Source organism: Aethalodelphis obliquidens, unplaced genomic scaffold (assembly GCF_003676395.1).
Source record: "Aethalodelphis obliquidens isolate GAN/ISIS:26980383/991018 unplaced genomic scaffold, ASM367639v1 scaffold6, whole genome shotgun sequence".
Taxonomy (NCBI): domain Eukaryota; kingdom Metazoa; phylum Chordata; class Mammalia; order Artiodactyla; family Delphinidae; genus Aethalodelphis; species Aethalodelphis obliquidens.
Genome location: NW_020837950.1, coordinates 32,887,907 through 32,903,443, shown reverse-complemented (window position 1 = coordinate 32,903,443; position 15,537 = coordinate 32,887,907). Strand labels below are relative to the sequence as shown.

Genomic DNA, 15,537 nt, shown 5'->3' with positions numbered 1-15,537 from the left:
CAAGCGCTTCTTTCTTATCAAACAAACTTGGGTCTGCTCACCCGTGTGCAGTAAAGCCAATCTACTAACACCAGCTGTGGTGAAGGAAAGTGCAGCATTTATTGCAAGGTGCCAAGCAAGGAGTCCAGGCAGCTAGTGCTTAAAAGACCTGAACTCCCAAATGGCAGGAAATGTTTTCAAAGACAGGGTGAGGGAGAGGGTTGCAGGCTGTGTCATCAGCTCATGGACATTCTTCTGATCAGTTGGTGGTGAGGTCATCAGGAGTCAACATCACCAACCTTCTGGTTCCAACTGGTCTGGGGTCTATGGGCTTGTGGGCAGCACACAGTTAACTTCTTCTACCTGGTGGGGGTTTCAGTCTCTGCAAGACAGCTCAAAGGACATGGCTCAGAACCCTGGGGAGGAACGAAAGGTCATACACTTTGTTTAATTGCTAAACAATTATTATTTTGTCTTTCTTGACTATTTTCCTTTGTTTCTGCATTTTCTCACTTATCTGATTGCAGTTATTATTTGCAACTTGGGGAAGACCAAGGAGACTAAAGTTTTTCTACAAACAAGAGGCAGGCAGAGGACATGGTGGGGTAGGGGTGACTGTCCTGGCAAGGTCCCATAGGGTCCTGCTTGGTTACATCTTTAATGTGTGTCTCCTGGGATGCACTCCTAACAAACGCCAAATAAACACCTCTCTAATCAGGTGTCCGTCTCTGAAATTGTGGTTAACACTCTAAAGGGCTATGGGGACTCAAAGGAACTTAAGACCTGGGCTTTGTACGCAAGGGTTTGAGATCTTGCTGGGGAGAGACAGCAAGAGTAAATGCTCGTTTAGAAGAGGGCGGAGAAGTGGTGGGTGTCACTGATCTGACTTGATGGCGGTGGCGTTTCAGGGAGGGAATGAAGGCGTGCAGGAGCCCCTTCTTCAGGAAGATGGGAGTGGAAACAGGCATTTCAGATGGATGGATGGTGGGTTTGGGCCTGGGGGTTAGCCATGAACATGCTCTCAGGACTGGCTCCACCTTCTCCCTTTTCCTCTGCAGCCCTTACATAGGCACCAAAAATCTGTAGTTTGCACTGGGGCTTAGCCACATTTCTTGGACGAAAGCTAGTTTCTAAATGATCTTTTCCGTCAGGGTGACTTGAGGTATACTTGGCCAACTTTATGTACTTTGGACTCATCTGGAAAGCTTGTTAAAATACACATCCCTGGGCCTCACCCTCAGAGACTCTGATTCAGGGTATGTGGGGTGGAGTCAGAATTAGCCTTTTTAGAGCTCCCCAGGTGATTCTTCTGGTCCTCAGGCCACACTTTGAGTAGCACTGACTGATACTGCATTTCATCCTTAGAGAACACCAGACAGCTATCTGGTGGTTTTAGTTTGAAACGCTGTCAGTAAGCGGTCTGTGCCAAAACCCACCCTAGCTTGTGACGATGTTACAGAGTCCAAGCTCGTACTGCTCACTGTAGGACAGGCCAATAAATCGAGACATGAGGTGTTGAGGCAAGGAAAAGCAACTTTATTCAGAAAGCAGCAGACCCAGAAGATGGTGGACTAGTGTCTCAAAGAACCATTTTACCCGAGTTGCAATTCAGGCTTGTTTTATACTAAAAGGGGAAGGGGTGCACTGATTGTTAAAAACTTTTTGGTGCTGGAATCCTTTGTTCTTACAGGTTTGGTCACAATGTTCCTATAAACCTCAAAACAGGACAGATATCATTCTGTTTATCTCTATATGAATGGCAAAGTGTTATAACTCTAAAGGTCAGAGCCTTGAGAATGGGCTCTCCTGTATATTTCAGGCTGTAGGCAACATTCTTTTACAAAAGATGCAAAGCCAGCATGACTAAGCAGAGGCAACAGAGCACTAAGGTTAGTGCTAACGGAACAAATTCAACAAGACAGCCAGGAGCTATGGAATCTGGGGGACCTGGATCATCTTCTGACCCAAACACTTATGAGCTGGGTGATATTGGACAACTCACTTCCGTAGGCTTCAGGCCACTTCGTTTATAATTAGAACTAAAACTGCTGACCTCATGGGATGCAGTGAGGATTACAGGAGGGGACAAGTGAAAGGCACAGAACCTTCATAAGAAACAGATTTGTTAAATGTGTCATAGGTTTCTCACGCACATATTTTTCAGAAATTCAACGGCAAGAACCCTCCCCTGACTTCCACCACCCCACAGCCTTCTGTGTCTCTCATATACTCATCAAATGGGTCGTCTTGGTTTCCACCACTGACACTGAGCTCCTAGGAGGCTGGATCTTGTCTGTTAGCTCACCTCTCCCCCATCCAGTGTCTTGCACAGTGCTTGGGACATAGTAGATGATCAATGAATATATATATATAAATCAGATGAAATGCATGTAGAAGCTGTACCAGTAATTCTCAACCCAGGTTACACATGAGAATTACCTGGGATACATCTCAGAAATTCTGATTTAATTAACCAGAGGCAGTGTTTCTCAACCCTGGCTGTACATCACAATCACCTGGGAAACATTTTAAATCCACATGCTCAAGCCACATCCCTAACCAGCTACATAAGAATCTCTTGGGATGGGACCCAAACATCAGTAATTTTAAAAAGATCCCCCCTCAGGTGAATCCATTGTGTAGCAGGGGCTGGCATCACTGGGTTAGATGCAGAGACAATTGATTGACACATGCAGTGGGTTATTAATGTGCTCTTAGATACAGACAAATCTTAAAGGTTAAAATTAAGAGGGGAATGAGTCACTATTTTGTGTATGTCTACTAACATTTTTTTATTTTCTGCCATTTCTGATTTTGGTAATTTACCTTAATTTCTGTGTGTACAGTGTCACTTTCTTTCGTGTCCACTTCTCTATCTCTTTGGCTATTTGCTATTGTTGTTGGGTGACTGTGTGTGTGTGTGGGGGAATAATCTCCTCCCGGCCACCCACCCCGCCACCAAATTTATGTTCACCTAGAACCTGTGAATGTTTGAAAATAGGTTGTTTGCAGATACGATGAAATGAAGGTGAGCTCATTCTTGCTTAGGATGGGCCCTGACCCAGTGACTGGTCTCCTTAGGAGATAAGGGGAATTGGGACACACACACACAAAGGGAAGCTCCATGTGAAGACAGAGGCAGAGATTGGAGTGATACAACTACAAGCCAAGGAAGGCCAAGGATTGGCAGCAGTCATTGGAATCTCAGTGAAAGGCCCGGAACAGACTCTCCCTCAGGCTCTCTGAGAGGAACCAACTCTGCTGACATGTTGATTTCAGACTTCCGGCCTCCATAAAAGTTCAAGAACACATTGCTTTAAGCCACTCGGTTTGTGTGATGTGTTACAGCCGCTCTAAGAAAATACTACAGAGACTTCATTGACATCTGTAGTTTAGATCTATTTTTCAATAAGAGGATTAGAGTCATAATTCTGAAATCATTCTTTTATTGTTCACACACAGATTTGCTATTTTCTGGACTTTGTCTAACTAGGAGTCGAAGTTCCCATTGGACGAAATGTGCCCAAATTCCTGTCTTGCTCCAAAGGCTAAACTGGGAATTCATGAATGTTTTACATATTTAAATTTTCATAGAAGGCTCAGATGATTAAAGTAAAACTTCTAAAAAATAGGCGTGTGCGCTTTCCACTCTTAGGCCGGTCAGTGCGTACTCCGTGTGACCTCACTGAACTCTGTAAGCTCCTGAACAGAAGGTTTCTTTCCCAATATTTGGAGATGCTGCAGGTCATGAACTCATGCAGTTGGAGCTGTTTAAAAACTTTGTTCAATTTGTCTGGGTGCCTCAATGTCTACGAGAACCAATACTGGCATTTTCCATACTGGAGGCTTGATGTCTACGGGAACCAATATTAGCATTTTCCATACTGTAACAAAAATAAATGCACCAAAAACACCATGTTATTTCTAAGATGAAGCATTTACATCATGGATTACAAAGACAATGTAATGGTCGTAAAAAGTATATAACAATTTGTTAAATCTATAAAGAAAGTAAAAAAGTATATTTACATTTTCTTCCCTTTAAAAAACCAAAGATCCAAACAAACATTTTATATAGTAGTAAATTTAACATAGATGATTTTCATTCATTCAACAAGGATGTCTTTGGGATTCTCCATGTGCCAGCTCTCATTTTAAGAGGCATCAGCATTTATTTTTATCCGGGCATATTTGTTGTTGTTATGTAATTTAATGTTATTATTTTAGTTTTAAAAGTTTGTCATCTAATAATAAAGCCCTCCCCAGTCCCACCTTATAAATATGGCTTAAAAAAGAAAAGGCTTACTTTTTTCATGGGTATAGTTTCAACACTATAAAACACAAAAAAGGAGATAAAATGATTTTTCAATTACAATTACAGCTCAACAGCTGCATTCCCCCACCTTTTTAATCTAATACAGATGCTGAAAAAGCAAATTCAGGAGAAACACATATTAAGAAGGAGGTAAATGAAGTCAGAATGAACACATTTTGAATACAAGTTCACCAGGCACAGAGTGAAGGGTGGACCACGGAGCCAAAATGAAAACAGTTATAGTAAAAACAGTTATAAAGTAAAGTGCCAAGTCCCTGAGACAGAGGAACTGCAAACGAGAAATAAGAAGGCTGATTAAGGAAGCTGAGACGATTAAACAAGGGGAAAAAAAGTTAAAATAAGCATAAGAAAACCAGTATAAAAATTTCATCTGAATAGAGATGACCTATTACACTAATATGTGTAAAATGGATAACTAATAAGAACCTGCTGTATAAAAAAATAAATTAAAAAAAAAGAATGTCATATAGTTGTAATCATAAAAAAAAAAAAATCAAGTTTAATCGCATCAGAGCCGTTCTTTAGCAAGTGCTCAGAAGGTAGCGCCACTTAGAAAATGATTCCCCAGCCTCTTGTCTACTTACTCATCGTCATATACATCTTCAGAATCCATTCGACGGTAGTACTTAGCCAGCTTTACGGCAAAAATGATAGCCGGAAGTAAAAATGCGGTAGCTTTTCCTATACCAAACCAAAACAAATTCTGCGGGGAAAAAGGAAAATCATGAGGATTAGATGCTTGAAGATGGGAAATGGAAAACAACACTGGCTTGGGGAAAATAACTTTATTTTGCAGTTTTTTTAATGGATTCTAATTTTGTGAACTTAAGATGAGCTGGCCACTGTGTGAAGTGCTACCTATTATTATAATTCATTCCATCTTTCTGAAAACCTTGAATAGATCCTATTGTTATATTTATTTTATAAATGAGGAACAGAGGCAGCAAGTGCTGAAGCAAGGTTTAGCATCTAAGGCACCCCCAAACAACAGCTAACCATCCCACTCGATGGCCCCCGGCTTTGAGGCCAGCCATAAGAGCATGGACAGCCTGCAGGCCTGAGCTCAGATCCTTCTCTGAGTTGTTTTGATGTGAGGGTTGTTCATTCAACTTCCTGGCTTTGCTCTGCCTCTGAACAGTGGGATTGGCAGCATCCTCATCCCATAACACTATTGTGTGAAGAAAACAGATGCAATGCTTGGTACATAACGATGCCCCCAACAAACGTTCCATGATGAATTTAACCAATCTTTAAGGATGGTCATGGGCTGAATTCAATCCTGTTCTGCCTAAAAAATAATGTTAAAGTATTTTTTAAAAGACAGCTGCCTGTACTCCTAAGTCAGATGTCACACAGAAACCTGGCTTTACGTCTTTTCTCTAAAAGTCTCAAGTCGGAACTCGTAATGCTGAGCCCTCGTTCCCACAAGGCAACATCAGCTGCAGCTGAGTGATGGTTCTTCCTTCAAGAGGGGTATCTGTCCTCAGTCTGTTGCAGGCCATACCACTAGCTCTTACAGGGGTGATACCCAACATTACTTAACCTGACCCACCAATCAGAACAGAGATGGCTGTGCACAACCAGTATGGCTCTGTGGGTACCAGACACTAGCCAGCGTCTGGTCTTGGCCTGTTTTGTAAATCTACAACCTTCCAGATCTTTGTAGAGGCTCAAGTCTGTGGCCCCTGCCTTAGGATAACCCTGTAACACTAGAGCAGCCCTCCCCAGCCCACTGGGAGGTAAAAGGCAGCTCGGACATAAAAACAACCGCCCAGACCCTCATGTCTCAGCCACTGCGCTTCTGCTCTGTTCCTGGTTGAGTTTAGCGTTGGACAGAGAGGCATCACTTGGCCCAGAATTTTCAGTAAATTTGTTCTCCTTTCCCACATATTCTTTTATTGGTAGATTTCTACACTTTCAACCTTGTTTTGAGAGGCTTAGAGCTTTATGACAACCATTCCTTTCCTTCTGGGTACAATCAAGGTATAAAAGAAACATGTTTGCCAGCCAGGAGTCTATTTTCCTGGCTGAGCCAAAGGCCAGAACTCTTCCTTACTCTTTAAACCACCTGCTACAAAGCTCTAGCCTACAGTCTTCCTGAGCATCCTTCAGGCCTCCCCTCCAGTGGTCCCCGATGGTTTTGGAGAGGCACCTGCTAGTTGGGTGATCTGACTGGCTGCGGCAGGCAGTGGAGACTGGGCACAAGGAGAGCAGTTCAGAATGAACCAGCCTAACTAACCTAGGGCTCCCCTAATGAGGGCTTTACTCAAAGCCCTCAGCAGGGGCTCCAAGCAGCAGACAAAAGGGTACAAAGTCAGGAGGGGAGGGAAGCAGCCAGGAGACCAAGGCGGGGGATCTGCATGGCTGGGAAAGTGTGAGGATCATTTCCATCCAGGTACAAAAGTCCCTCCCAGAGAGACAAGTGATAATGGAACAGAGAGATGGACCAATAGAGCACTCTGAATGTACTGTGACAGGCAGCTATCTGATCATCCTTACGGCCTGTGCCAGACAACTCCAGATGACAGGGTCACAGCAGTGAACACGCAGCTCGTGCTCACGGAGTTCAGAGTGTAGTGTGTGTTGCGGGGGACAGGTCTTACCAAAGAGCCACACCAATGTACAATACAAACAGCAAAAACATCTCTACAGGAAAAGCAGAAAGTTCCATGGGAGTGTACAAAAGGGAGCCAAATGGAGTTGGGAAGATCAGAAAAACCTTCCCGGAAAAAAAGATATGTTTGAGCTAGGACTCAAAAACAGAATAACAGCTAATAACAGCGAACATTTATGGAGTGTGTTAATGTACCAGGAAAGGTGTTAAGGGCTTTCCATGTAGTCTCTCTTTGAACCATCAGAACAACCCTATTAAGGTGAAGAAGCTCAGAAAAGATAAATAATTTTTCCATGTCACGGAGTTCAGAAAATGTAGAAGTGGAATTTGAATTCAGAGTCTGTGTTCTCAACCATTATATTATAAGACCTAGAGGAGTCAGCTAGGTGGGATATGGGTGTAGAGGGGAAGAATGAGAGAGAAACAGAGGGAGAAGGAGCTTGTGTCTAATTTCTAGGCAGCGGAACTGGCATATGCAAAGGCCCTGGGGTGGGGAAATCTAGATTTTTTTTTAACATCTTTATTGGAATATATAAAGAGATGAAAGAAAACACTGAAGCACAGAGAGAAAAGTGATCAAATAGTACAAAATGTGCCAATGGGCAGGTACCCAATCATGCAGGGCCTAGAGCATGACATTAAGGATGCTGATCCTTCCCGTGATATTAACAGTGAGCAACTGAGGTGCTTTAAGTGAAGGGAATGAGAGGATTGACTCATAGAGAGAGTCAGTGTATATCGAGGAGTGAACAGAGCTGAGGAATAAACTTGGTTAACTGGAACTTACCAGCCCAATGGTAACATCTCAAAGGGCTGTTAACTCAAAAATTAAACTAAGTTTGCTATAGCTTTAGGGTTACATATATAGCTGCACTAAGAGTCCTTTGGAATATTGGCACCCTGCACACCAGTGATGTTCCTTTCTAATTATTTCAGACAAACAGTTTTCTTCATGAGGGTCTCTTGACTTCTGTAAATAAAATTCAAGTAAGGAGTGAAGATACGCAGCGAGGACTTTGACTTTTCTAGCTTATTAGTGTCAGAACACATTCATCTACATTTTAGATCTTAGGTCTTGGATTCTACAACTGTAACAGACCCAAGCAGAAACCTATTTTATATTATAGTGTGAACTACCATCTGAAAAAAAAAATCAAAGATAATGAGTTTACTGTGTTTTCTTCTTTTGAAAGATGAAATTCTTACCAGGGGGTCAATAATGTAGCTGCACAGAAAGACATCAATAGCCGAATCTAGAGCGGTGGCCACTGGTTTGCAGGCTGCCATTTGCTCAGTGATCTATGGGGGTAAGAAAAACAGGCAAACTTAGATGGAGCCGCACCCACAAAATTCCACAAGAATAAAATTAAACACCCTATTCCCTTCTGGCCTGTTCACAGAAAGAATCCTTAGGCCCTCTGGATACGGAGCTGATGGCTGATTTCTGTGGATGAGTTCTACGACATAAAAAAGTATGTACTTGAAAGGAAGACGCCGATTCTCTCTGAGCCTCGGTTTTTAGTTCCCTGGTTTGTTATTTGGAAAAGTAAGACCCATCTTGCTGGACTCTGCAGAGACTTAAAGAGTATATGTGGTCAGCACAGTGCCTCAGTCTTAGTTTCTTACCCGCCGCCTTTGTAGTCTGACAAAGGATGTGGGAAGAAAGTGGAAAGTTAGGTAATGAATAAGTCTACATTTTAGAACAGGGGTTGGCAGACTTTTCCTATAAAGGGCCAGAGAGTAAATATTTTAGACTTTGCAGGCTCGGCTGAGATGTATCTGTCGCAACTGCTCCACTCTGCCATGGTGGGGCGAAAACAGCCACAGACAATATATGAACAAATGGGTGTGGCTGTGTGCCAATAAAACTTTATTTACAAAAATGGCAGGACCTGCTGACCTCCGTTTTAGAAGACAGAAAGCAAAGTACTCATTGCTGAGGTAAGACTAAACAAGTTTAATGAATCACAGACAGATGCTCCAATCCCATTAGCTTAAGAAAACTATATTCATTCATTCAAAAAACTCTGGAGGAAGTACAAGAAGCTAGATGCTAGTTCCTGGGGTGGGGAGTGTATCTTATTTCTTTTCCTTTATTGGTTGGCTCACCTCCCCCTTTTCTTCCATCTCTACCTTACAAGGTAGCCCATATTAATAACATTAAGTTTCTCCAAGCTCAAACAACCGTATACACTCTCTTTATAGGCTTTTTCACTGTTAGTTTTATAAAAAGTGGGGTAAGGGTACATATGGGTCAATGCAAGAGGATAGAAAGCCCAGAAATAAACCCACGCACTAATGGTCAATTCATCTATGACAAAGGAGACAAGAATATACAATGGAGAAAAGACAGTCTCTTCAATTAGTGGTGCTGGGAAAACTGGACAGCTACATATAAAAGAATAAAATTAGAACATTCTCTAAGACCATATACAAAAATAAACTCGAAAGGGATTAAAGACCTAAATGTAAGACTAGATACTATAAAACTCCTAGAGGAAACCATAGGCAGAACACTCTTTGACATAAATTGCAGCAATAGTTTTTGGATCCCTCTCCTTAGAGTAATGGAAACAAAAGCAATAATAAACCAATGAGACTTAATTAAACTTAAAAGTTTTTGCACAGCAAAGGAAACCATAAATAAAACAAAAAGACAACCTACGGAATGGGAGAAAATATTTGCAAATGATGTGACCAACAAGAGCTTAATTTCCAAAATATACAAACAACTTATACAGCTCAATAACAAAAAAAACCAAACAACCCAATCCAAAAAGACAGAAGACCTAAATAGACATTTCTCCAAAGAAGACATACAGATGGCCAACAGGCACATGAAAAGATGCTCAACATCGCTCATTATTAGAGAAATGCAAATCAAAACTACAGTGTGGTATTACTTCACACGAGTCAGAATGATCACCATCAAAAAGTCTACATATAGGGCTTCCCTGGTGGCGCAGTCGTTGAGAGTCCACCTGCCAATTCAGGGGACACGGGTTCGTGCCCCGGTCCAGGAAGATCCCACATGCCGCAGAGCGGCTGGGCCCGTGAGCCATGGCCGCTGAGCCTGCGCGTCCGGAGCCTGTGCTCCGCAACGGGAGAGGCCACAACAGTGAGAGGCCGGCGTATCACCAAAAAAAAAAAAAAAAAAAAAAAGTCTACATATAATAAATGCTGGGGAAGGTGTGGAGAAAAGGTACTATAATTCTCCATCGGTTGCATGCGCCACTGGAAACTTCACTCTGCTCCTTCACTTCTCTCTACTGATTTATTCATGGAGACTTAACTTTATGGACTGAATTTTGTCCCCCAAAGGTTCCAATGTTAAAGTTCTAACCTCCCGTACCTCAGAATGTGACTGTATATGGAGATAGGGTCTTCAAAGAGGGAATTCAGGTAAAATTAGGTCACTAAGATGACTCTAATCCAATAGGACTGGTGTCTTTATAAAAGAAATCTGGACACAGACACAGAAGGAAGACGACGTGGGGACCCAAGGGGAAGATGGCCACCGACAAGTCAAGGAAAGAAGACCTCAGAAGAAACCAACCTGCTGACACTTTGACCTTGGACTTCCAGCCTCCAGAACTGTGAGAAAATAAGCTCCTGTTGTTTAAGCCCCCTAGTCGACCAATACACCAATGACATAGCAGGTTCAGTGCTGCCCAGGGCGTGTACAAACCACGGCTGCAAATGGACTGTAACGTAAGGAGCTCACGGTTTGCCAGGGGAGACACAGTCGAGGAGACCAGAATCCCTACAGCAATGAGCAAAGGGAGATGGGGGAGAATGCAAGGGGCATGCTGTCCGCGGTGGGCAGGCCCGGGAAGCTGCCCAGCATGGACACACTTGTGCTGAGTCTTATGGTGCCTCCACTTGTGGCTCCTACATTCAAGGTCCTTTTACTTACCTTCTGTCTAATTTCTGTGAATTTAATTTGATTTCCTCCTGATTTTATTCTAGAAAATTACTCTCCCAAGACACAGCCCCCTTATGTTCATCAACGATAAACCACTTACAGAGATTTTGACCCACTGCAGATAATGTTCAAAGTAGCTGATTATCGTATTCCCATACTTCTTACTTTCCTGGAAAGACATCAAAGAGTAATAAAGCCATTAAAATGACTCTACCATCCTCTGTGATCATGCAGTTATGGTCACACACCCACTTATTGGCATAACCACTTACTTCAGCAATAATTGTGGAGATTCGGTTTGTGATGAAGTCCTGAGCAGAATCCAAAAAGCGAATGATATTGGCCACTTTCACCTGGAAAACACAGCAACGGTCGACACGGTATCGAGTGATAAAAGAATTTCATCAGACAGTTTGCATATTGATGCGAGTACTGTTAACTCAGCCCCACACCCCCATGACTTGCTAGTTAAGACTCTACTAGCTGTTCATGATTGGTGACACCTTCCCTGGCTTGGCTTCCCGGGAGACATTTCTCCAAAGAAGACATACAGATGGCCAACACCGTCCCCACCCCATGACGATGAGCTTGGCTCTGTGACTTGCTTTGGCCAATGGCGCACAGATGGTGGGTGGCACTGTACTGGTTTTCTAGTGAGAGTGAAAGTTTGTGTGTGGAAGGCACTGAGATTTGGAAGCTGTTTGTCAAGCAGAATTATCTCTGTAAAAGTGACCGATGTACCACCTACACTTGCATCCTACACATCCCAAAACAGCTTTCTCCTGTGTACATAACATGCCAGGATGCGGTCTCCATTTACAGAAGTCCTTGTAGAAAGGAGAGGGTGGGAAAACCCAATTTGGTGTTTGAAATGGGTGGATAACTGAGACTCGATTTTACTTAAAGTACCTGCAAAACCCAACATCTCTGAAAGTCTGTGTGTGCTTTTGTAACAAGACCCCAAGATAGAGAAAGAAAACAAATCCTTACCCCCAATCCACTGCTTTTCTGTTGAAGCTCCTTCAATTTTTGGTGCACAGCACTCTGGTGAATAAACACAGATCATATTTCCTGACCTGTAACGTGAAGCTGCAAGATCACATGCTTTGTATCCCCCCAACCCATAAGTCACTCATCAAATCCGACTTTACTCTGTAATAGTTTCATTCGAGAAAAAACAACAGACACGAGGAACAATAAGTACCTCACATATCTGGGTACAAGAAAAGCTGAAGAAGAAAATTGGGATACATATTCTAGAGCTTCAATGGGCAGCACACCATGTGTAAGGTAGCCACAAAACTCTTCTGAATCAGGTTTGCTCAAAGTGGCAGGCATTGTTTACAGTAAAACCTGTTCAACAAGAGTGGCTTAATTTGCATGGTTTAGATGAGGAATTGGCAAACGTTATCGGTTAAGGACCAGATAGTAAATACTGTAGACTTTGTGGACCATACCCTGTCCTAATCTCTCAACTTTGCCCTTGTAGCCAAAAGCAGCCACAGATCATCTGTCAACTAGGTGGGCCTGGCTGTGTTCCAGTCAAACTTTATTTGTAAAAACAGGCAGCAGAGGAATTCCCTGGTGGTCCAGTGGTTAGGACTCTGAGCTTCCACTACTGGGGACCCAGGTTCGATCCCTGATCAGGGAACTAAGATCCCGCAAGCCACACGGCGTGGCCAAAATAAAAATAAAAAAAATAATAAGTAAGTAAATAAATAAATACAGGCAGCAGGCCGGAGGGGGCCCACGGGCTGCAGTGTTCAGGGCCACAGTTTGCTAACCTCTGGTTTAGATTGTAGGTCACATCCACAGAACAACTTGCCTAATTGTAGGTTGCCCCAACTCTGAAAAGGCCGAGGAGTCCTGTGTCTACTTGAAGGAAAGCATTTAAGGAACATGTCAACAGCAGCTTAAAATGTTAACATATTTGTGCTAGGCATAAAGTATAGCAGAGAGAGAACTGTGGTGAGTGCAGCATACCGTGTAAGAAAATTGTAGAGGAGGACTTTGTGAATACTCCACTGAATTAGAAAGGCAGGAGGAAAAATGAAGAGAGAGATGGTAAACACTAGTTCTAGAAGATTCTGAAGTTGGAGTCAAATGGACGAATAAGCTTCTTCAAACCTCAGCAGGCTGACTCTGTAACCTGGTTCCCACGCAGTCTTCCCCTTGACGACTGCAAACATGACCCTCCCACATGCAAGCACAGTAATAATGGCTCTTTTTGCAGAGTCCCTCTGGGAGGTCAGATCCTTCATGTCCAAGAGCCAGCTAACAGTGAGGCAAGGACCCTTCCCACCATTTTTAGATGAGAAAACCGAAAGCCACAAGACTTCAGAGAGGCAGAAGCAAGATTTGAAATCAGGTCGACCTGACTCCAGAGCCCATGTTCTTTCTCTGTTACAAACTGCCTTTCTGGCATTGAGGAAAGAAGCCAGAAGGCCGAGAGGAAAGAAAAGACAGGAAGAGTGAGAAAGCTGGACGGAAGAGAGGGGCAAAGGACATCGGAACAGGGAGTAGAGCTAAATGAACGTGGAAAGAAAGGACATCGCCTGGCCTCACATATTGCATGGCAGGGTGTGAAGACAGAGAGTTTGATAATAATAAACTAAGTTAGAGTGAGTCCAGCACTTCAGCTGCTGCATGGCTTAGGGGAGCCTGTTTAAGGCCATGGAAACAAGAGAAAAACAGAGGAGGCAACCACATTTTTAAAATAACTGTTCACACTCAAATGGAAAAAGGCAACAAAGAGGCAGAAAATCTGTGGTGAAAATTGAAAACGTGTCCTCTTCAAAGCCCAGCTACTATCATTTATTTAAAAAATAGCTCAGTTTCTTAGCCTGAGGTCAACCAACTTTGACCTACGTGCGACATATCAATATATCATCAGGCTAGGTGAAACAGAGTTTGCCCAGGTCACAGCGAAATATCAAAGGTTGTTGATTGTTACCATTAATTTTTGCAAAGGAATGATTTCGTCACGATGAATATTTCTTAAGATTCCTGCATTATTTTTCAGGGTCTGTTTCAAATTTCCTGGGGGCTACAAAGAGAATAAAGTAAATAAATATTAGTACCTGTTTCCAGACTCTGGAGCACTCTCTCTAATCAGGACAGAAGTATGCAGCCCTTCTTGTATGATGACGAACTTGGAGGGACGGTGCCAAGACACCCTCCTTCAAACCATGAACTCTCAGCAATAACCCACCCGCATCGGTTCTTTCTGAGTGCCTGAGGCTGCCTTCTCTCTCTCTCTCTCTCACTTCATCATAATAAAGCCACTGTAAAGCCGCTTTACAGTAGCTATAGCTCCATTTTACAGATGAGAAAACCAAGGCTCAATCAACTGAGAAATTTTATTTAACCCACACTTAAATCGTTTTTAGTATAGTAACGTCTAACAAGCGTTACTACTGCCTCCATTTAACAGATGAGGAAACTGAGGCACATACGGGTGAAATATTGTTTCTAAGTTCCCACAGTTAGGAAGAGGCTGACTCAGGATTTAAATCCTGGTCTTCCCCCAGAGTCCAGGTCTGCCGCTTTGTGAAAGGGACCAGTTACAGCCATTAGTCACCAACCAGCAGAGAAGCTGGTAATGGGGAAGCTTATGGGGCTTGGATGGTGTCTTTGCCCTCCCTTATCCGCTCATTATTGGCGATGCAAAGCACCAAACGGGATGTCCCTCCCATGTCCTCAGTTACCATTCCCTACATTGCAGGTGTTTGGCAGTGGAGGGGTGGACGGAGTGAAAGCAGGTCCGGTGCTCAAGCAGTGAGGGCAGCAGCACCACGAGCAGAGGCTGGGAAGAGCCTGCACCCTGAAGCTGCCCTGGGAACCTTCACACGCTCACGGACTGTGGTGCCATGTGGCAATGGCTGTTGATGGGAACTTTTAACATGCACAGAGCGGCGTGTTTAAACAAGGGTTACTTGTGGTACAAGGAACCTCTTCCCATAGCTTCTCTAAGGACGGTACTGACATTTCACATCTACGACAATGACAGCCTTGAGCCGGACCGTTTGAACTCACCAAATGGTTGGCTTTTACTTCTAGATCATTTGCAAATGATAAAAGATTCACTTTTGTGGGATTTTTCCCAGTCTACAAAAGAGGTGTAAAAAGTTGTGTTATGGATATGGGATTTTTGAACCTTAACAGCATTTTAATAAGCAACAGAGTGAACATGAGTCCACAACCATAAACTAAGGCTAGACACTCTAAGGCTAGACACATCTGCATTCTTGTTTATACACACAGTATTATTTGTATTCAACCATAAAGAGAAATAAAATACTGATACATGCTGCAATGTACATGAATCTCAAAAAACTTGGGCTACATGAAACAGACCAGTTAAGGTTATCAGACACAAAAGGTCACATACTGTATGAGTCCATTCATATGAAATATCCAACATAGGTAAATTCACAGAAACTGAACACAGAGTGATGGTTGCCAGGGGTTGGGAGTGGGAAATGGGGAGCAATTGCTTAATGGGATTGGGGCTTTCTTTTGGGGTGATGAAGGTGCTTTGGAACTAGATAGAGATGATAGTTATTTAACATTGTGATTATACTAAATTCTAGTGAATTGCTCACTTGGTAAAAGAGTTAATTTCATGTCGAGTGAATCTCATCTCCATAAAAAAACAGAAATAAGAACAAAAAACTAACAAAC

General features: G+C 42.9%; 1 protein-coding gene across 2 annotated transcripts in view; it reads right to left on the bottom strand.

Moving 5' to 3' along the window:
* Nucleotides 1–3,415: 3,415 nt before the first annotated feature.
* PROM1 (prominin 1) overlaps nt 3,416–15,537 on the bottom strand; it is an 85,931-nt gene continuing 73,809 nt past the window's right edge. For both annotated transcript variants that reach the window (XM_027103297.1, XM_027103296.1), the window contains 9 exons: nt 14,890–14,961; nt 13,808–13,900; nt 11,845–11,898; nt 11,127–11,207; nt 10,955–11,023; nt 8,136–8,228; nt 4,900–5,018; nt 4,286–4,310; nt 3,416–3,818 (listed from right to left, as the gene is read on the bottom strand). In XM_027103297.1, coding sequence (XP_026959098.1) covers nt 3,789–3,818; nt 4,286–4,310; nt 4,900–5,018; nt 8,136–8,228; nt 10,955–11,023; nt 11,127–11,207; nt 11,845–11,898; nt 13,808–13,900; nt 14,890–14,961 — 636 coding nt within the window. In that variant the 3' untranslated portion in view covers nt 3,416–3,788. The remainder of the gene's footprint in view (nt 3,819–4,285; nt 4,311–4,899; nt 5,019–8,135; nt 8,229–10,954; nt 11,024–11,126; nt 11,208–11,844; nt 11,899–13,807; nt 13,901–14,889; nt 14,962–15,537) is intronic.